Genomic DNA, 23,093 nt, shown 5'->3' on the forward strand with positions numbered 1-23,093 from the left:
AGTCGATATGAAAGCCAATAAAAAATACCGCTTTTTCTTCCCCCATTTATTAAAATGTTAAATCTCAAGTTAAACCAAACAGATTAAGACTATTTAGGACATAAAGTACCAGCACACCTCTCACAAGAAAAAAGGTCTCTGATTAAATGACCTTGAGAATAACGCATTAAGTTCACAGAACAGGTTAAAAAAAATCATTAAAATGCCATTTCCAATATTTCTTCTGTCTTTTTCCTTGAGGATTAACACTAAACTGGACCCCTGCAAGCAGGAAGTGGGGAGGGATCTGACTCCTCCTACCGAATTTCAAAATTTCTGTCTAAGCAAGGGTGACTTTGAGCAGTCCACTCTCATTAGTGGTCAGTGCATCCAGCTTGAAGAGCACATGTGACATGAGTACCATCACAGGCACGGCACCTCATGGACACTGCTGTCCCAGGAATGGTCCTCTGGCTGGGAGGAGCCCTACCCTGTGTCTGGGAGGAGCCCTACCCTGTGTCTGGGAGGAGTCCTACCCCGACAGACCTGCCTGGGCTCGGGCACAACTTCATGCTCAGACAGCTCTGCTGTCCCTGGACCCAGGCTGGGACCAGCCCAGCTCAGCATCAGAGTGCACAGGGATAACGGGGTGGGGGAGGCACTCGGGGTCTCCAGACCCCGAGATGTGGATGCCCACATCAGCCATGCTGAGGAAGCACAGCACAGACCCTGGAGCAGCTCTGCAGGGCTCCCCTCATGAGGTGGAGCATTGCAGTGCCCTGATTCCCAAACTCTCTCATTTCCTGGTAAAATCCAACCTTACAACCTTTAAAAACGGAAAGCTGAGTATGCTCTGAGAAATTTTTCCCCACCATCACTTAGGGTCCCTTCCTCCACTGAGGGCAAAACAGCAGGAAAAGCCCAGCTATTCTCACCCAGTCTGAGAACTGATCTCAACAGATAAACCAAGGAGGTGAGTGTGATGCCATACCTGCACTCCACGATGACAAACCACAACTGCTAACCAGATTTTAAAGAAAACAAAACCAAAATCATACAGACAAGACAAGTATTGTGGCTATGTTACCTCAAACTAAAAACTTCATCATATGAGAACAAGACTTAATACTCAGTGATAGAATGCAACTCTGCCTTGCAAGAACAAAGAAAGGATCAATGAGGAATTAAGGCAGAGCAATGGTATTCAGTCAAGTATTTTATCTGTCAGACGTATCCCTATTAAGAAAGATGCCACATATCAAATATAAAACTACAAATGCTGTTAAATGTCATTAGATAGCAATCAGTTCTATGCCAAAACCAAAGATACTCTTCTAGCTATTCTCTCGTACAGGCAGTGGTTTCCATGCCAGGTTTTTCCAAGGAAAACAGGGCATCCAAATGCTTGCATTATGTGCTGACATTTTCTGATGGTGATTTTTATTGAAAACTGCTCAGGATATTCCCAGTCTCTAAGTTGGTCCATGAGGCTTACAAACAACATGTCTAAGTTGATGTGATTTTCCATATTCTAAATCAGAAATCCATTTCACCTCGAAAACAAAGTTGAAGACAACACCATCACAGCCCTTTGAAGAAGTCCTTCAGCATTATATGACATTCAATCCAACAACTCCAACTTACAACCTTACAATGCTAACATAAAAAACAACCCTTCACACGACTACTTCTCTCTGAGGCAGGAGAAACCTAAACCCAAGTGAAAGGTTGAGTTGGCTACAAATGAGAATACAACCAGGCTGCTCCACTTGAGTAGAGCATATTGGACAGAAACAGCCCAGATGGAAGACAGGAAATCAAACCCAGCTCCAAGCACGCTGCCATCTCCCTGCACGCAGGCAACCAGCTTGCTGGCTACTGCCCTGTCAGCCTCCTGCAAGAAGCCACCCAATATGTCATTTCAAGAGACTGAAACGATGTTAAAAACAAGGATCTGACAAAGAACTGCAACTCAAACACAAGTTTTTTTAAGTCTCCAAAAAGATGGAAACACCTCTCCCCAGTACAGAGCACTGCTCTACCACCAACCCCCGAGTGAGGCAGTTACGAGCGCTGGGCAAAACCCCCACACATCTGTCTCAGCCTGGTTTGCCCAGGAGGCTGCTTATAAAGAATTAATGGCTTTGGAACTGCCACCCAGCCCCTCAGGGTCCATCAAAACAGAGATTAACTCCCTGATAATGCTATATAAAAGATTTTCTGAGACATCTTCCAAGGAACTGAGTTAATTTCTGCCATAGTGTAAATTTGTCTATGTGGTAAAAGGAGGAGGAAGAAACAGATAACTGGTTGTTGTGTGGAGAGCACAGTAATAAGGACTTGAATTATTGCTTGTTGGGGTGGTAATTTGCAAAATATTTAGAAGTTTCGAAAGGTTCTTCTGCCACAAGTTGGCACAAGAGTACATCCCTCCCACAGCACTGCCAGCACCAGCTCAGGTCAGGGTCTGAGCAGCTCTCCAGTTTGATGCCAGTTAATGGTGTCGGATGATTCCTCTGCGAAGGACAGACTGTGCTCAGGATCTGCTTCCAAACAGTTCCAGGCTTCCTGGTGAAAAGTGCTCAGTTGTACAAACACTGATGTGTTTGGACTGCAAGTAGGAAATAAATGTAAAAATATCCGCAAGTTTTTCTTGAATTATCACAAACAAGTGCACTTCTGCTGCTCTGCTGAGCAGGGGGAGGAAAACACACAAACCTGCTGCAGGACAACGCCGGGGTCAGGGGGCCCATCATCACCCCAGCACACGAGGGGAGAGCAGCTGTACAACTGAGTGCTCATCTTACTCGAGATGCAGAAAGGTTTAAAAATACAGCCTGTGAGACAGGAATCATGGAACAGGCTGGGAGGGACCTTAAAGCTCATCTTGTTCCAAGCCTCCTGCCACGGGCAGGGACACTTTCCACTAGACCAGGTTCCTCCAAGCCCTGTCCAACCTGGCCTCGAAGAGCAGGAGAGATGGGTAATCAGCTGTATTAGCAACCTCCCAGTGCAGCTCTCCCTAACAGCAACTCAGGAGCTTGTTCCAGGACTGAAGCCTCAGCCTGGCAGGGCAGGACAGTGTGTGTCCATCTGTCCTGCAGCAGAATGATGTCACATCCCAGCACGGTGGCATCACCCACCACCACAGGCTCTCCCACAGGCCAGGGGAAGGGCTGTACACTACAGCCAGCAGCCAGATTTCAGTAAATACAGGTGCCTGCTTAAAATAAATCCCCCCCTAAGTTTCAGTCTGATGTAGTTTCATTTGAGCATCGCTCTGAAATGTTGTTACACAGCTGCACATGTCACCTCCAAACTGAGGTGATTCCTGTAATTCACAGTTTATATATAACCTGCTTGTCAAGTTTGTAAAGTCTTCAGGGAAACTCCCAAAAGTAAGTTTTGAAAACTGACTGCAGCTGGGGTTGACATGTTGCATTACGCTGCTAGTTTAAAAAAAATAAAATTTTCATCTGAAAAACCCAGGTTTTCACCAAAGGGCAGTATTTTCATTAAGTATTTTCGTATTTTGTACGCAGCCTATTGAAGTCATTACTCGTTGGAAACTGCAGACGCTCATTAATTGGTTTGGGAAACACCAGTGGTCTATGGAAATTCCTTGGAAGATTTTTAATGCACAGCACACTTTGAGGATTGGTGTTTTGCTAATGACCACCATGACCAGCGGCAGACTTTCAAGGAGCCCCTGACAGTAACACTGCTGACAAAACGAGCAGACAAAATCAATATGTAAAATAAAATATGAGCGAGCACGCACTTGGCAATTCTCCCCTGGCTCCCAAAAGCAGAGGGAAGAGCCCGAGGGCAGAGCAGGGCGAGCTCAGGATGCCGAGCACAGGTTCCCATGATGGATGCCAGCAGGACCCTGCCAGAGGTTGTTTCCAGCTCCACCAGTGAAGCAGCAGAATCACAGAATCACAGAATTGTTAAGGCTGGGGAAGACCTCTGAGATCATCGAGTTCAACTGCCAGTGCAGCACCACCACAACATTCACCATTAAGCCACGTCCTCAAGTGCCATATCCACATGTTTTTTGAACGCTTCCAGGGATGGTGACTACACCACTGCCCTGGGCAGTCTATTCCAGTGCTTTATAACTCTTTCCATTAAGAAATTTTCCCTAATACCTAATCTAAATTTTACCTGGTGCAATCCGGTTTCCTCTCACCCCATCACTTGTTACCTGGAAGAAGAGACCAATCCTCATCTGGCTGTGAGCTCCTTTTAGACAGCTGTAGAGAGTGAGAAGGTCCCCCCTGAGCCTCCTTTTGTCCAGGCTGAGCCCCCCCAGCTCCCTCAGCTGCTCCTCAGCCTTGTGCTCCAGACCCTTCCCCAGCTGGCTGGCCTGGGAAAGACACCTCTACACCATTCATGTTTAAGCACTACCTAATTCACTGGCTCTTCCCCCAGCCACAAAGCCCAGCCTAACAGTGATTTCCCCCCCCCAGAAAGGTGGGGGTTCCATCCCTGTGCCCCTCCTCTCCCCCGTCAGACGGGGCGGATGCTGCATCCACACCCAGGGCAAACCCACAGGGCCCAGGCAGGAAGTGAACACGCTGCAGACACGGCTCCTTCTCATCACAGGGGCAAGGGAAACACTGAGAAGGGCAGGAGGAGTTCAGCAGAGCTGCAGCCAGTGTCAGCACACACGGGGTCCTGTCCTGCAGAGCTGCTCCTGAGCCCCTGTGGGCTGGGATCACACCCAGGCCACGCAAAACTGGAGATGGAGACTGTGAAAAACCTGTTGTTGTACAAACGAGCTCAGGAAGAAGGAACCTGCAGTGTCTCGTTGCATCACACGCCACCTCCAGACAGACATGGATGACATCAGTGTCTGTGCCCTCTGAGGGCACTGCCAGACCCACGGATTTCAGCAAAACCTAAATTCACCTTCGATTCACAGAATCCCACAATGGCTTGGGTTGGAAAGGACCTTAAAGAGCATCTAGTCCCAAGGCCCCTGCCACAGGCAGGGACACCTCCCACCAGCCCAGGTTGCTTCAAGCCCTGTCCAACCTGGCCTTGGACACTCTCAGGGATGGGGCAGCCACAGCTTCTCTGGGCAACCTGTGCCAGGGCCTCCCCACCCTCCCAGGGAAGGATTCCTTCCCAATATCCCATCTAACCCTGCCCTCTGGCAGTGGGAAGCCATTCCTCCTTGTCCTGTCTCTCCATCCCTTCTCCAAAGTCCCTCTCCACTCTCCTGGAGCCCCTTTAGGCAGCAGAAGGTGCTCTAAGGTCTCCATGGAGCCTTCTCCTCTCCAAGCTGAACAATCCCAACTCTCTCAGCCTGTCATTACTCAATGAAGTTAAAATTCTGTCGAGCATTTTTTAAAAGTATCAAAAAGAGGAAGCGTGGACATAAACACAGTAAAACCCAATGAGCTGCAAAGAGAACCATCCTCCAGCTCAAGAAGCTCTGATTTCAGCCACTCACAGATCAGCCACAGCCTCATTAAAATTAACTGATACTCCAAATAAACAGAAGCCAGTGATGCTGTGCCCAGGTTTGGCAAGAGGCAGCTGGAGACACGCTTTAAGTTGGTCTTAGTTGGTTTAGATCAATAAAAGGGACGATTTCAGCAAATTTACCTGCTAGTTAAAAATAGATTATAAGAGACCCACAGTGTTTCACAGTATTTAAAAAGGAAAGGATTAGTAATGGTAAAGCACCTAATGGGTTTGATCCAGTATATTGAAATGTGACTTAATTCCCTCCAATTGTGAGATTCCCCCATGCTACCTCCAGCCTCTGACAGGATTACATTAAGTAATGATCAAAGAACAAGAAACTTGCCACTCAAGCAGTCTGCAGTGACAGAATTCTCTGAAGATAAATGCTTCTACAAGGCTCCAGGACAATTTTTACATGATGCAAATATTAAGATACTGCCCGTAAAAGGCAATATTATAATAAATCTTTTAAACCTCATCATCCTCTTAGAGGAGTTTAAAAAAAAAAACCTGCATCTCTAAGAAAATGGATTACTAGTAAAGTTTGGTATCAATTTCTTTATTCTGCTCTACAATGAACTAACAAGTTAAAAAATTCAGTATGTTGTCACAACTCCACAGAAATAGGCATTACATCATATGTACACCATTTTTAGACATACAAATAATCTCCATTTTAAAAAATATCACTGAGAGAACTGTCAAAAATATATGTGGGTAATAAATACGCAGAATAACAGAATGGTTTGGGTTGGAAAAGACCTTAAACATCATCTCACTCCAACCCCACCCCATGGGCAGGGACACCTTCCACCATCTCAGGTTGCTCCAAGCCCCATCCAACCTGGCCTTGGGCACTCCCAGGGATGGGGAGTTCACAACCTCAGATTACTGACCACAGCCATTAATTAGAAAAAAAGGTTTGAGTTTACAGGTTTGAGAGTCACATAGAAATTTGTATCAAATTCTTAAATCCTGTTCGGTTTTGAACACTGCATGAATTATAAATGCAAAACTTACTATCTCAGGTTTTATTTTGTACTTGTGAAGATAAATCCTTGAACCATTTACTTTTCTATTACTTGATCCAGGATCAAAACAGCAATTTAATTTTTATAAAGCACCAGAGAACTATCATTAAACTATTTTCTTTAAAGCTCTGTCATAAAAAAGTCATTGCTGTTAGTCTGGCTGCAGTTTTTTAAGCACTTGCTGCATGGGCACAGAAGTTTGGGACATAGTTTAACAGAGATGATCACAATTACTTTCTTCTTTTGTAATTAAAAACCACAGTTGCATTATTGATTGGGTTGAGAACTAGACTAAGAATAGAAATGACTCAGTATTTACCTCTGTTGTGATGACCCTGGCTCCTGGATGCTTATCACCACAAAGAAATGCAATCAAGCTACCAGAACAGATCTGAAGCAAGAGCAGGTATAATTAACACCAGTGGCACATTTCTTCCTAATCTGTTCATTTGGAGCAAGAGCTTTTTTGCCAAATGTGTCCAGCCCCACCTTCCCTCCCCCACTCAGGACACCCCTGCAGGGCTGACGTGGGAGATGCAGAGTTATAAGTGACAAAAATGAAGAAGGCCAGAAATGCCCAGGGATGAAGAGCTGGGATGGAATTAGGGGGATGCTCAGACCTGCCCCAGGCACACAGAGCTCGGGGCTGTCACCCCCCCCAGACACAGCCCCCTCCTCAGCAGCACTGCTGCTTGGGATCCTGAATAAAAAGGATTTGCCAAACACACATTTCTCCTCAGATCTGCCTGGCTTGCTGTGCTGCAGAGAGGAAAAAAATCCCAGCACCAGCAGAACCTCAACGTGGCCACGGAGCAGCCTGGAGGGGCAGGAGAGCCCAGGCACCAGGAGGGCAGGGCTGGCACTGCACAGACAGAGTCACATCACTGGGGAGACAAACAAATACAGACCTGCTCAGTTTGAGGGAGCAGAGAGAGCACTGCCAGCATGTGCTCACTGTGCTTTACTTGGAAGGAAAAAAACCAATCCAACAACAAAATCCTAACCAGCTTCAAAAACTTACTCTGCAGATGACCAGTGCTCTTGTGAGACAACACAGCTATGAACCACAAAAATTTAGCAAAGGCATCTAAATGGCAACTCCTTCACCAAAGAAGCCAATCAGATTATCCCTTTTTACCTTTCTAACATTAGTCCAATCAGTGGGGGGGAGGGGGGGAAGAAATTTAAGATACGAAGATATACAGTTAAACTAAGCCCTAGAACTCTCTTAATTAAGAAGCATAAAAGGAAAGAGCTTCAAGGATGGTAACAATAATTTAAAATATTATTTAAAGTATCTGCATAGAAATTTTGGTTTCATGGCCAATCAGGTCTTTCTACAGAACAAGTTCCAGCACTAACAAGCAGGGAGCCCCATGTGAGGATTAGGTGTGAGCTCATGTCACAACCCAACAGGGGATGTTTTATAAAACATAGATTAACCTTAATCATAAATATAATCACAGTATATTTAATGTGTAGAGATTTACATTCTAAGGAGTTAATGCAGATTGCATGGATAATTCTCCTTAAAAGCAAACACAAGAAATCTTCTATTTAAGGAAATATTCTGAGCTGAGTCAAAGCAATACTGAATTTCAGTACCTATAGGATCTGAGTTTTCTTCAGAAAGCAGAAAACTACTTGTGTGTGAGAGATTAGGCATGTAAAAACTGAAATGGTGCCATGCTGAGTACTCCAACATCAGCCACGGGAGCCCAGCTGGAGCCCCTGCAGAGGATGGAAAGCTCTGAGCCCTCCCTGAGCACACAGGGCTCACAAAAGGTCCATCAGGACACATTCAGCATCTGTCACAGAGCACTCAGCAACAGGCTGGACAGGGAAATACAACTCTGTGCTCATTCATTAGCATTATGCCAGAGAGGAAATCTGCTGCAGAGTTTGTAAACAGTTTTCCCACTCTGGCAGAAACGTTTTTGCAAGTTCCTGTCAAAAACCCTCTTCCTTATCCTGCTTCCCTGCCTATGGGAGGGGGTTGGAACTACATAATCTTTAAGGTCCCTTCCAATTCAAACCATGCTATGAGATTCTGCCATTCTCTCATGGGCTACATCAAGGGTTACACTACAAAACCTGTTTGTCAAGGCCTCTGGGAACCAACAGCCATGTATGAGCAGGCTCATCCAGACAGGAGTTAAACCTAGGCACAGAACTAACCATACCTCAAAAATTCATTACCTTACCAGTTATGGGAAACTATAGGCACCCAATTTTTATTTACTTGTCACACAGGCAGCTTGGTTATCACATTTTTATTCTGAATCATCTGTTGAGTTACAAATTACTTTTTGCTACCCTGAGTACTGTGAGTATGACACTTTCCAATTAGGAGCTTACAGTCTACAAAGCAAGGACTGGTATTTCAATTCAGGCTGCTAAAAACCCAACAGCTTGCAGATTTGCTAGCAGAGAGGTGGTTGTTTACTCCTTGCCACTTAGCACTCACTCATCCAGGAAAACACTTAGCAGCATTAACAGGACTCTTCTTATATATTCCTAATTAACTGACATTAAAGCAGATTTGGGAATGTGCTGTTTGATTTCCATCAAATGCTGATATATATATATATACACATTCATAGATCTGAAGAAGCCACCAGGTTTGCACCAAGCAAGTGTAGGTGCAGGCCCACGGGTGCTCCACATCATTGATAACAAGGAAATAATTCAACATGAAGAAAAATAAATCCACAAGAAGAAATGAGGACATCATTTGTTGACTCATCACAGTCCCTTGAACGTACCACACCAATTCCTTGCAGCAATACCTGATAACCCCTGAAATCATTCACAAAGCTGTGTGACTTGGTCCTTCCCAGACCAAAGATGCCCAGTCCCTTGTCACGCGCCCCTCCGGGCAAGCACCGCAGGTGGCATCAGCTGTTCCTGGGATCTTCCCCCTCTTAGCACTGAAATCTGAGAGTTATTATCTGTGTGCTTATTGACTGTCACAAAACCAAAGAGACAGAGACAGATTCTGTCATGCACAGACTGGAATTTAATTCCTAATAAAGCCTTATGCTGGCCTGCCCAGAGCGTGAGGGTCCAACATCTCATTTCTTCAATAACTAATTCAATGGCTTACTAATGATAAAATCCAACACATGTGACAGTTCTAGAAATGAGATGGCAGAGGGTGTTAAACTTCAAGCAGCATATTCTCTTCCTGTCACAGACGTATTATTGCTGTGCAAGACCTAAAATCAGCACCTGCAACCCAACCACTACCAACATACAGGAAAACCAGCAGTTTAAAGAAGTTATAAATTCATATCTGAAGCACATATCAGATATTTTGAAGTGTATCAACTGAGAGAGGCTTTGTACCTTTTGGGGAGATGAAAAGAAAGATGGGGAAAAAGGGGAGAAATTGAGTTTGTTTTTCCTTTTCTGTGCACAAAGACCACTCAAGGTTGGTACTTCAACATTAGTACTGGTTTTCACCTTTGATTTTCAAAGCAAATCAAAGTATCCAGAACAATTATTTTCAATTAAATAATTTGTCTAGATCAGATGTATATCCTGCCATCAAGCAGGAAGTTTGCATGTGAAGAATAATGGTAGAGAAACCTTCACATAAGCATTGTGGTCATGAAACCACAGCGGTACAAGCCTTCAACACAGTGCAGAGTTTATAGTCTGAGCTGTTATTTAAGACCAGCAAATGAGCTGCTGTTACTCTTTTTGATGCTTGAACTACCACTATTCTACTTTCAAGCAAGTAAACATGACCAAGTACGACAGTGTTAATGCTATATTGAACTGCATCTGTGATTAACTCAGTTCTAAATCACAGTTTGAATTTACTAAGGAGAGAAAAGAAACTTCACAATTCCTTCATCTTAGCAAAAGAACTCGATGTAAAACCAAAAAAAACCAAGAATGACCATTTCTCTGCCAGCGAGCATGTTAAGCTTTATTTACAGTGCTCAACCAAAGATCCCTAAACCAAAAAAAACGAATGTATTTTCTAACTAGTGCCTGAACTTCACCTCCACCCACGGTGTTGAAATCCAAAAAAGACAAGCATGGACTGCTCCACTTCACATGTTGTGCCAGTGGAAGAAGATGCCAGGCAGAGCACAGGATGCCCAGGAGCTGGGCAGGGCAGACTCACCGACACGTAGCTGCTGGCATCCACGTTGTCCGTGATGGTCTGGCGCTCACCCCGCTGGTTGATCTTCCTGTACCTGCGGCGGGACTGCCGGAGAGGGACCTCTCTCTGCAGGATGTTCTCCTCATTGTCTTTGGAGTTCTCCACCTGAAAGACACGTTGGGGTTCCTGGTTAAACATCCAGTTCTTCCATAGCGCCGAGAGCCGGTGGAGCCGCACGAAGCTCATGGGGAAGGAGCAAACATAAAGTTCAGGGCAGTTAAAACCCTCCCGGGGAAAAACGGCCGCGGGCGTTTCGGGGAACCTCGGCTGCAGGTCTCAGAACTGCTCATTACAATGAGCCGGAGGCCACAGTTTCCTTCCAGGAAACAGTGCTTTTAAAAAAAAAAAAAAAAAAAGTAAAAAAGGCCCACGTATCCTCTAAAAAACGTCACTCATCAGTAGAAACCCGTCTGCACCCACATGTATCACACCACACCAGTCACACACACTGCTCATTTCAAGCGTATCTTCAACACAGAACTCACCGTTTCTTTGTGTATTTACAACCTGGCAAAGAGACTGAATTATATCCCATTTTTATTAGTGTAATTTTTAAAAGCATAACTTATTTCTGGTAACAGTCACAGCTAAACAACTTTAAATATTCCAGCTTTTTATAAATAGCTGCTTCACCCATGTCATACTGCTTTCTAATCGCTTCCAGCAGATTATGAAGAAATAACTGGAACTTGGTTCATATCTTAATGTTAAATATTATTTGTGACTAAACATTAAAAATTAGGTAAATTTATCTTGTTAGTAAAAGCCAACATGAAACCTTTTATCTCACTAGTTACAATTTTTTTTTTTCTATAAAAAGCAGTCTCATCCTTTCCCATTTCCTTTTGATGTTTTGGAAAAATATCTCCCAGCAGGAAGCAGAGCAGACATGCATGCAAATAGCTGCAGTGGGCAAGAAGCCTCTCTACAGTGTATTTACTATACTGAGGTTTTTACTATCCTCAGTAGCTTATTTTTATTTTTTTCTGTCTCCAATTTTCACTTGAAAATCCTAAACATTAAGACTTTACTACTGGAACAGAAGAACCTGTGTGATCTCACACAGCCCTCACTTCACATACTCGGGTAAATTATCTCAAAATTAAAATTCAAAAGGTATAAAGGAATGAAACCCAGACAGACTTAACAGACAGGAACAGGAAAGCAACCAAACTACCTAAAACCATCACAAAAGCAAGATCACATCTCCTTTCTACATAATTTTTTCCAAGCAGCTATGTCTGTCTGAGGTCAGAGGAAGGTGCAAGCAGCTGGGTTTGTCTCGTATGTTATTTTTTATTCCATAGAGAAAAAAAAGAGACATTAACAACACAGGTTAAAGATATAACAGTTAGAAGAGTGAAGCTCACACCACAGCACTGTCAAAAAAAGAAATCAGAAAAGCCAAGTTCCCCCCACAAGAGACAACCACACTTTTCACCAGAAAAGGTGAAACCCAGGCCAATGACCAAAGCTGTCCAGCTGCAGCACTGCTGTAAGCAAGATGGCACAAGGGAGTAAAGACACAAGGCAGGCAGGCAGAAACACAAAAAGAAATAAAAACCCCTTTTGATCAGGCCATTTAGTATCATCAAAAAATGTAGTGAGATGCTCTATACAGAAGCCTTTCTTCACCCAGCATGAAATACGGATTTCTAGTGAGCAGCAATGGTGCTCTCAAATTATACAGAAGGCTTCCTGAGGTCAGGAAGTTTGGGTTGGTACTCATCAAATAACTAAAATTGTGCTTGTTTAATTTTTAATGCATTATCTTTTTTTTTCTCTGCATTCAGTCTTACAAGATCAGAGAAACTGAAACAAGCAGTGAGCTTCTCCAACAGAAGAGACTAACCTGGACCTGAGACTGCTCAGGAGGCTGGACAAACTCTTCCAAAACTGATGACTCTCATTATTAGGAAGCCCCAAACTAACAGGTATTTCTAAGACTCAAGTAAAACAAACACTCAGTGAAAGGGGAAATTATTTTTCTTCCACAATTCTAACTGAAAACTAAGAAGTGAGCATAAATAAATTATTTGTTAGCACTAAGGCAAAACAAACAAGTGCTGAAAACTGAGAAACTGAGACCACCTGCTTCCTTCAGTTAGTGCACTGCTGGTGACAAAAACAACATGAAAATCAGACACCAGGAACGGCCTCCACGCCACAGAGCTCCCAGGTGAGGACCACCAGCACCAACAGCATGTTGAGTCCAGCTGACCATCAGGTTGGGTGCCCTCACTCAGCCCTGATTTCAACTGGTTAAAACTAAACATTTGTGTTAGCAGAGAGGTGTCATCCTCCTCACCCACCCCCCAGCTGGAGGAACAATCCTGCAGAGGAATTTGGGGAGAACTGGGCCAGGAGGACCTGGCTGCAGCCAGGCTTCCAGGTCAGATGGAAACACTGCCCTGTAGACTGCTTCTCATTATTTCAGTTCCAGTATAGAATCATGGAATTGTTAAGGCTGGAAAAGGCCTCTAAGATCACCAAGCTCAACCATTAACCCAGCACTGCCAAGCCCACCACTAAACCATGTCCTCATGTGCCACATCTACACGGCTGTTAAATCCCTCCAGGGATGGTGACTCCACCTGGGCAGCTGTGCCAGGGCTGGACAACCTTTCCCATGAAAAAAAAATTTCCCAATATCCAACCTGCCCCTCCCCTGGCACAGCTTGGGGCTGTTCCCTCTCCTCCTGTCCCTTGTTCCCTGGGAGCAGAGCCCGACCCCTCCAGCTCCCCCCTCCTGCCAGGGGGGTGCAGAGCCAGAAGGTCCCCCCTGAGCCTCCTTTTCAGGAGGATGCTCCCACATCCCCAGGTTCACCCATGGCACTGGCTGCCACCCAGAAAAATTGAGGACTGTCCCCAGTTTCACTCTGCAGCCCAAGCCAGCAGTGAAACATTTTCCACCTCCAAACCCCACACTGCTCCTCTGAAATCTTGTGCTCATATCTGAAGGAAGTGAAAGCACCAAGGAACAGCAGAAAGGACACTTCAGTACACCAAGATATGCTGCAATTCCAGGCCATTTTCTTAAGTGATAAATGGGTCTATTATTAATTCAATAGATTGCTCAGCCTCCAAAAATATGAGTTACAATGCCCATTCACACACTATCTGTTATCCTCATTAACTTAAGTTGACCACATTTTATGGCCTTTAAAATGGGTCAGTTCCCAGAGGATTCCCACTACAAAACTGATTTACATTCTAAAGTAACAGCAGAGAGGAAAAAAAAAATTTAAAAAAATCAGTCACCAGCAGGGAATGATGGTGTTCTTTAACTCCATTAAAGGAGCCAACTAATTATTTTGCTTGAAGATAAATATTCATTACGTATTAAACCTCATTATTATTTTGCAAATTAAAACGAGAGAAAATAAAAGAATTAAGATAAATTAATAAGAATTAATCAGGGAAATGAAACCCAAGTACACCTTGTGTCAGTGCAGATCATTAGCAAGGTGCACACCACCACACTGGTGCTTTTTTCTCTCACCCTGTTTGAAGTACTACCCAGAAAATACAGTTAACAGCACCTTTGGCTATATTTACCTGTAAAACACGAACATAAAAATAATGAAGAAACAACTCTGTACTTTTAACTCTCTCATCTTCCCACAGGAAAAATATATTGAATTTCCAGAGAAGGATGTAAGATACTTTTAAGCATCTGTATACTCTCATTGGCATTTAACTACAATTACAGATAATTCAAGAGATTTAAAATACAGTGAACAACTGTCTGGGCTGCACATTTGTCTCCAGAAACACCCAGCAGCTTTTGAAGTTGCTGACATGGCCAATGCTGGCTTCTCCAGCTATTGTGACACTGTGTTCCTCTGAAAACACTCAGCACAGTTGTAGCTACTCAAGTTACACACACAACACTATTTCCTCCATAAAATATTTTAATAAGGCCAGTTTCTGGTAGCACACACTTGCACAGAAGCATCTTCCTGTATTTATTTTTATTTTACAACAGTGGTGATGTGACCAAAGAAGGATGTAGGTATTTCTTTAGAATTTCTTGTTATATTTTGCCTATGAAATATTTCATGTAATCTTGCAAATGCACTTGCAGTGAGTCAGTCACCAGCCACCCTCCACCAGCCCAGGCTGCTCCAAGCCCCGTCCAACCTGGCCTTGGACACTTCCAGGGATCCAGGGGCAGCCACAGCTTCTCTGGGAAATCATTCCAGGGCCTCCCCACCCTCACTGTAAAGAATATCTTCCTAATATCTAATAATAAATACGACTGGGTGAGTGTTTGTCATTCTGTGCTACAAGGTGCAAGGCTCAGCTCAGCACAGACACTGCACTGAGCACCCCAAATCCCAGGCAAAACTCAGCACCCCAAATCCTGGACAGCAGCAATTTAAACAGTGACAATGCACAGCAGCAAAGGCAAACCATGCCTGGGGCATTCCCATGATATGGCTGCACACATTGTCACCCAGACAGTCCTGTGCCATCCCTCAAGGCACAAATCCCCCCCCCAGAACTCCATCTTGGAGAAGAGGCTGGGTAATTGGGGATAAAATAAATTGTTTCACTCCAGAGGATGGAGACAGGCTTCTTGCACTCTTAACCTGCACTTCATGGCAGACTGCAGCTTAAAGTGTGTGCTGCAGCAAAGAGCAGATTCCTGATGGTATCAGAGCCATGAGCAGAGCCAGACTGACACTGCATCAAGGACAGCAAGTGCACTTGGTACAGGACACCACTGACATCCCCACTGGTCTGTGCTGTGAGACACAAACTTCTCACAGATGAATACTCACACACTCAGTGAGTAAGAGACACTGTCAAATATCAGTTTTAATGTTACCATATCTAGATCTAAGGCAGCTAAATCAATAGCAGTCTGGAGATCTGAGACTGATTAACAGACACGTGGCTTCTCAGCACAACAAACAGTTTTGCTCCAGCTCCATTAACAACATCCAAGATGAAAGTTAAAAGAGATCTTCCCGTGTCCCCAGGCACTCTACTGGGGCACAATGTCAGGCTGCACTATGGAAAAGCAATCCTAATATTCCAGCTGCTGACAGCATGTGCACATCAACCTGGAAAGGACTGAGCTACTCTCTGTAAGCAGCACTCTGTGTTATCATCCATACATGCACCTGGGAGCATCAGTGAGTTTTGTGCAGAAGCAGAAGGAACCCTGGCCATTAAGGTTGGTGACAACTAAGCTGAAAACCTTTATCCTTCAAGCTTGGCTAAGCACACTCATGTTTCTTCTCCTGCCTACGAGCCCTCACACTGTGTGGCACTGCAAAGGCTTGGAGGAAGGAGGATTTTCCTCCCAGACACCAAAAGCAATGAAATGGGAGATGGGGGTGTAAATAAAATATTCAGGATAGAAGTCTGTCATTGCCTGACTCAGGAATGCTCAACTCAGCCGTGACTGTTAGGCTTTTGAAACTCAAGTAAGCATAATTTTAGAAAGAATGACCTAATCATCATCATCATTTACCCATCTAGATTAAATTTACATAGCTACTGCTGTTACGAGAGCAGCCATAGGTATAATTGAAATCAAGGCAATTTTGCTGCAATTTTATAGAATACTTTACAATAAGCTTTCTGCTGTAAAAGAGAAAGAATTTGCTGAAACCAGCAATGGATTTAAATACATATGAAAAAAAAAAATCTGTCTTACCACAATCATTTCTGAAGGCTCCAATATGATACATTCGCATCCTCGCTTTCCTCCAGACTGCTTGCCAAAACTAGAGTGGGATGGGGAAAGAGCAAACAAAAAAGAATGAGATGAACAGCCTACTTTACCTTTTCAGTAACCAAAATAATTGGCAATGGTGCACGTTGTTAAAAAAAAAAAGGACAAAAAAATGGATGAAAACTATTGTGTGAAAAATTCCAACCAGATAGTATCATTTTCATAATTTTTTAATTTATTCAGCACTGCTCATCATGGCCTGCTATGCAATGCCTAAATATAAAGAATGTTCTTTTGTAAAATCCATTATTACTTGCAGATACTCAAAACCACTTATAATACATTTCAGTTCTGACAAGAAAACACTAGTAAATTTTAATTAAACATTAAATAGGCTCTGTAAAAACAAATACACATGAATTCCAAGGACTCCAAAATACTACTTTGCACGCAGCATTTTTAACGAGAGTTCCCTCAACTCCACGTCACCTCTTCATCCTCTCAGGAAAGGGAAGGACAGAGAATCTTCTCTAACACTGGGCCTTAACTTGTGACCTCTACCTTTAAGTTGCTTATTGTGGCATCACGATGGTATCACCATGATGGGCTCTGTTTAAGAAGTGTGAAGAACCACAAATGCCACAAAGTGTGATGGGCAGTGTTAATACAGCACCTAAGGAGAGCAGATAAAGGCAACCTCATGTGCTTCAGCTCATCAGCTTTCATAGAATCAGAGAATCAGCTGGGTTGGAAGGGACCTTCAAGATCATCAAGTCCAACCCTTGATCCAACCCCGCTGTGGTTCCCAGCCCATGGCACTGATGCCACATCCAGTCTCAGCTTAAAAACCTCCAGGGACGGAGAATCCACCACTTCCCTGGGCAGCCCATTCCAATGGCTGAGCACCCTCTCTGGAAAGAAATTCTTCCTAATATCCAACCCAAACCTCCCCTGGCACAGCTGAAGACCATGCCAGGGGCTGCCTGTGTTCTCAGCAACATGGTCTCAATACTTGTGATTGCTGCCTGTTCAAGAACAGATGTATTGGTCACAATCTGCCCAGTGGATGTTTAGGATTGTACGGAGGCAGCGTTGATGGAAGCGTTCTAGGAGTCGCAGGTGGTGGCAGTAGATGACCCATGATTTGGACCCATATAAGAGAGCAGACAGCACTATGGCTCTGTGGTGGCTGGAGTGGCAGCCCTGCATTAGCAGCTCAGCAGTTGTAGCTGCTGTGTTACAAACTCAGGCTGTCAACATCAATCACGCTTTAACACCTACCAGCAGGTGAGACAACCCAAGAATCAGTTAACGCAGAGCAGGGAGTGATGTGTGAATTACAAGGAAGTTAAGACAAGTGTGGAGACAAATCCTTAAAAAGTGGGTCGGCTCCATCTGCTTTCACTGAGGTTATGTTTGGAAAGTACATCTGAAACTCCAGCCACACAAGATCTGAGCCACGGTCACCTTGATGGCAAAGATCTGTGAAACATCACCTTGTACAAAACATTTAAAAGACTTGTGCTTATAAACTGCGTGTCAGGGGAGCACTCCCAAACTCCTGGCAGGATATGTGCTCTTACAGGGAAAGAACTAAACTAAACTAAAGCTGAAGGAGGGGATGTTTAGATATTAGGAAGATATTCTTTATAATGAGGGTGATGAGGCCCTGGCACAGGTTGCCCAGAGAAGCTGTGGCTGCCCCTGGATCCCTGGAAGTGTCCAAGGCCAGGTTGGACGGGGCTTGGAGCAACCTGGGCTAGTGGAAGGTGTCCCTGCCCATGGCAGGGGTGGGACTGGATGGTCTTTAAGGTCCCTTCCAACCCAAACATTCTGTGATTCTATGAAACTGTGAAGTCACCCAAGTTACATCAGAATATTCCAACACAGAAATCAGTGTAATCCCATTAGGATAAAGAATTACAATTAACAAGGGCACAGCAGCTTCCACTGTCGAGTTTTGATTTTGCTAATGGTCTACTGAAGGAAAAAAAAATATTTAAATTACATGATTGCCATGGAGTGATAAACGACAACTAAAATTTTCTCACCCAGACCAGAGAAGTACAGGTTTCACACAGAAAACTGGCATTTTCACACATCTATACTAAGAAACTCAGAGCTAAAATTTTCATGCCTTCTTTCATGCTTTTTCCACACAGCATGTGATCCAGGCATGACAGTCTTGTGTATTTGCAAAACATGAAAAGAATGGCTGAACTACTCTCACTATTATAAAAAAGTTAATTCAGTTCAGAAAATACGGAAATGTCATTTTTAATGTCAGCTCCAACTTCAAGGTGAACTGAAATGTTAGGATTTCTTCACAAACCAAAAAGCAAAGTGAGACCAACTTTGCCACGGGATCATTTTCAGTTGTAAAAAATAAAAAAGAAGAAAAAAAAATTTACAAACAGTTGCAATTCTATTCCTTAACAATAGAAAACAAGAGATTTTTTTTTCCCAAAAACCCCAAAATTCTAAAGGAATTGTGTGCAATTGGAAGTTTCTGTTTTTAAAAAGCTGCAAAAACTGAAACAATCATCATCAGTTTTATCACAAAACAGATTATTGCTACTCTTGCTATGTCTCCTGTAGTTAGGAAAAGGCTCCAATTTCCTGCCGCAGGTTGTTCAAGCACAGCGGTTTTGTTGTGTAACAACAATTTATCAAACTCCTCGAGGTTGAGGAAGGGTTGTTTTCCTTTTTGTTTTGCTTTACATAAACACATCCCTGAAATTCAGCAACTGTCCAGCTCCCGTTGCAGCATTTGCTAATTAAGTAATGGCAGTAAACGCCAAGGAGGAAGAGAAGAGTGCTTGGAACAAAGGTCACACTCTTGGCACCATCATTTCTGCTCCATCAGGCACTTTACAACAACCAAACACTCGGAAAAGGATTAAGTTCCAAAGACAAAACCCACCCTGCTAATCCTAAACTACTCACATTAACAAGTCAATAGGTCAAGTTGAATTATTTCCCGGAGCACATCATGGATGGTTCATCGATTATTCCTCAGCAGAGCTCCTTCCAAAGGAGGAGGCAGCATATGGTTCCTCCCCAGCCATAACCACCACTATGTCTTAAAAATACCCATTTTTAACATTCTTAATTAACATATGCAGCATGTTTTAGAAACATAGATTTTAACGTTCTTAATGACTTATTCCATATTTTTCTCCGGAATACAAATGTTTAGCTTCTCTATCAGTTAAGAGGTTTGCTGACATCAATAGACTTCACTGATCTGCCAGTTATAATCCAGGCCTCAGAAAAACGTTCATTCCTAATTAATTGGAAACGGAAAAGATTCAAAGCTTTGCAAGGGGAGGAGATAAAACCCATTTGGGAAACAAGAGCAAACGTGGACTTTCTGTGACAACAAATTACTTGGAGGTCTTCAGTCGGCCACTGAAGACCCACCCAAACCTAAAATAAGCTGGTTTTCAAAGGTGAGGGCTCTGGAAAGTACATCTAATTCTGGAAGAGATGGGGCAATCTTATCTCTTGGTACTAAAAGACCACTTTGCTGTGGTGCCACGGTGTTGTTTGCAGGAGCTGTCATTCCTTACTCTTTCTGCTTCCCCAACTCAGCACCAACAGCATCTCTGCTTATAAACCATCACAGCACCTTCCCCAACCACATCCCTAAACACCAAGTCCTCTTGATGTCACGTGGCAAGACACACACACACAGAAAAAAAAAATCAGGAAAGCCTCATTAAGGTACAGCATGTTACACTCACTCCAGTGCTTTCAAGCAGAGAGCAGGAAAAATAATCCAATTAAAAATTTAAATTAATACTGAAAGTGTGAGAAAACATGAAACTAATGTAAATTAAGCTCTACTTACAATAAAAACTATGTCAAAGGGCATACTACCACTGGTATAACTGTTAAAATTTTAAATGATCCAATTAATTTAATCGGTATTGTTAAAATACGTGTGATTTAAATAAGTCTTAAATTTAACATCATTATTCTATAGCCTCCCACTGCTGGAAGCCCAGAAAAAGTCAGTACTATAAAACTACATCACAATTTTTTTTTAATTTATAATTTTACTGTACACTCCTGCAACTTAATATTCGTCTATTACATCTGCATCATTAATTTTCAGCCAATTCACTCACTGCCCTGCAACACTGTCATGGGGAAAAAATGTCTTCCACATACCAAAGGCAGCTTTGTTTATCCTTGATTTATGTACGCCTCATTTGCAAGAAACCTTGTTTTCCTCCTGATTCACCACTACTCATAATTAAAAATGCTTAAGCAGTTGCATCATGTGAGAAAGGAATGTCAGTTAAAGTGGCATGATATCCTATAGCAACCACTAATGGGTGTTCAGGCCATGGGATCAGACTGGAGCTGTTATAACAACCCTCGCTTTTACAGAGCAAACTATTTAGAGAAGCCTCCAATGTAACATTATTTTAAACATAATAAAGCAGCTCTTTAAACAGGATGTGCACAAGCACTTACAAGCTTTCTGAACACAAATGTTTAAAAATTCTTCATATCCAGCTGTTGGACAACCTGAGCATCTGGTGCTGAAATACACCTGGAATTTCAAGACTGACAAATTTAAGCAATAGTTGTCACATTTTACTTGAACATTTCTTGATATCAATATGCTCAAGTTATTCAATACTGATAGTTTCTCATTCTGCATTACTCAGAATACAGTACATACATTAAAGGTAAAAACACAGCCTGTCCTGAAGAGCTTTCAGCCCACAAACAGATGGAGACTGAGACTGAATGTCTTATTACTTGCCTCAACACTAATTAGCAGGCATCTTCAAATTTACAATATTCTGCTACATCCTGAAACAATATTTTCAGATATTTTGGGCATCAAAGCCTTCAGTGGCAGGATGTCAGGTATTTCACATTCTGTTCTGTACTTTCCAGGAACTACAAAATCACAACATTATCCTGGCTGTGTAAGTTGGTGTCAATAAAGGAGTTATCTGTGATTACCTGCAGGAGCTTTACCTGCAGGAACACCCAGCACTGGGCCAGGACCCTGAAATACCAGTTTATCAACAGAATAAGCAAAGGGGTTGCAGATATTTTCTTCTTATGAATACACAGGTCTCTCAAAACTGCCTGTCAGGCTGCTTTTAGAAACAGAAGGATGAAGACAAATTGTACTTTTTGCCACTGCAAAACAAACCCCCTGACCCCGCTCATCCAGTAATCTGGATGGATTTCTTCAATGCAAGAACATTTTCCAGGCAAGTGCAAAACCTGGGCCTGGAAGAGAAGAGTTGCATAAGGAATGGGAGGCAGGGTTTCCATTATGTGCTGTGCAAGTCCTGAGCTTTTCAAAGTAACTTCATTAGAAAAAATATTATAACACTTAACTCCATCAGAAAATGGTTTAAAAGGAAACCTGACACCACAAGATACATGGCTGAATGCAAAATACCTTTTTCAATTAATGCTCAGTCATCAAAACCCATTTCTGCATTAGTTCTTAATAACAACATTTAGCAGGTTTATCTCTCAAGCCTGCTGAAGTTTTAATTGGAAATTATTTTGGAGGCTGTGTAACATGCTACTCAATTTGCAGGCTGCAAGCTCAAGATCTCTGTACTAATTACTTTATACTCTGCACACAGTGACACTTTGAGGAAGCTGGTGTCTCACCTACCACTTCCTGTGAAGCTTTCCAGCTATTCCAGGCCATGGGATTAGAAAGTCTTACTAAAACTGTATTTTAGTTATAAATAAATCGTACACGACCCTTTGCTTCCAATTTCATTTCTCTTGGACTTTTTTTAGTTTAGCCAGTAAAAAACTCTTTCTGTGGCACAATCAGCATCCCCTGCAGTCCATAAAACCCCTGAAGGGCAGCTCTTGTAAGGAACTATGAACAGAGCAAAAGGAAGTTACTGGTCGGGTTGGAAATAACAGACAAGATTATTTGGTCATATGGTTGTGACAGGTCTGAACACAGCCTTTCCTCATTCTTTTGGCTTTCTTAGAAGATTGTTCCATGTCAAGAAAGATGTACTCCTAGTTTGCTACACCTTCCCAGCCCTTACTCCAGGTCAGCACCTCCAGCACAAGGAGCTGCACTTTGGGAGCCCAGGACACTCGGCCTCTCACCAGTGCCCTGCCTCTTCTCAGCCACAGTCCCTTCTTCCTCAGAGTATTTTCATCCCAGCACCAGCACTGCCAGAAGAATTTCAATACTAACAACTCCCTCTGAATTAATTAGTTTTACAAATACATTTATTGGTAGCATTCCCAAGTTGTTGGTTCACTTACTGGCTGTCAGGCAACGCTACAAGTTACAGCCACCACTTAACAGAAACACCCAGGGAAAACATCACCTCATCCAGAGCCACAAATGCACTGAATAACCACTGCTTTGATCCCGTGCTGAGTATAAAATCTATCAGTCTTGATAAGCACAGGGATGGAAGCCTCAAGCTGTCTTCATGAGAGCAGAAAAATAATCCACAACAGGTAGCTGAGAAGAGCTTTCCAGTGTGAAGCAAACACAGAGTATCATCCTGAGACCTCTGCAATTTTTAATTTTCTTACTCTGTGACTGTAAATCACAATTCAGAACCTTATGGGCAACTGCCAGTTTGTCGGATATTAAGTTTACTGTATGACAGCAGTGGACTGGCACACCTGGGTTTAGACCTCGGGAGCTGAGGGAGGAAAAGCACAATCCACACCACAGCCACTGGGACTGGGATTCACACAGAACAGATTC

At 43.1% G+C, this 23,093-nt stretch overlaps 1 protein-coding gene across 6 annotated transcripts in view; it reads right to left on the bottom strand.

Moving 5' to 3' along the window:
- The window catches only part of RAPGEF6 (Rap guanine nucleotide exchange factor 6), a 114,505-nt gene that overhangs the window by 62,323 nt on the left and 29,089 nt on the right, over positions 1-23,093 (bottom strand). For all 6 annotated transcript variants that reach the window (XR_003534120.1, XR_003534119.1, XM_027682672.1 and 3 more), the window contains exons 5-6: positions 16,337-16,406; positions 10,627-10,770 (exon numbers count right to left, since the gene is read on the bottom strand). Coding sequence is in view for 4 of the 6 variants with exons in the window: in XM_027682672.1 (XP_027538473.1) it covers positions 10,627-10,770; positions 16,337-16,406 (214 nt within the window). In the remaining 2 variants the exon portion in view is untranslated. The remainder of the gene's footprint in view (positions 1-10,626; positions 10,771-16,336; positions 16,407-23,093) is intronic.

This window comes from Neopelma chrysocephalum, unplaced genomic scaffold (assembly GCF_003984885.1).
Source record: "Neopelma chrysocephalum unplaced genomic scaffold, ASM398488v2 Primary Assembly neopelma1_63, whole genome shotgun sequence".
NCBI classification, from domain to species: Eukaryota; Metazoa; Chordata; class Aves; order Passeriformes; family Pipridae; genus Neopelma; species Neopelma chrysocephalum.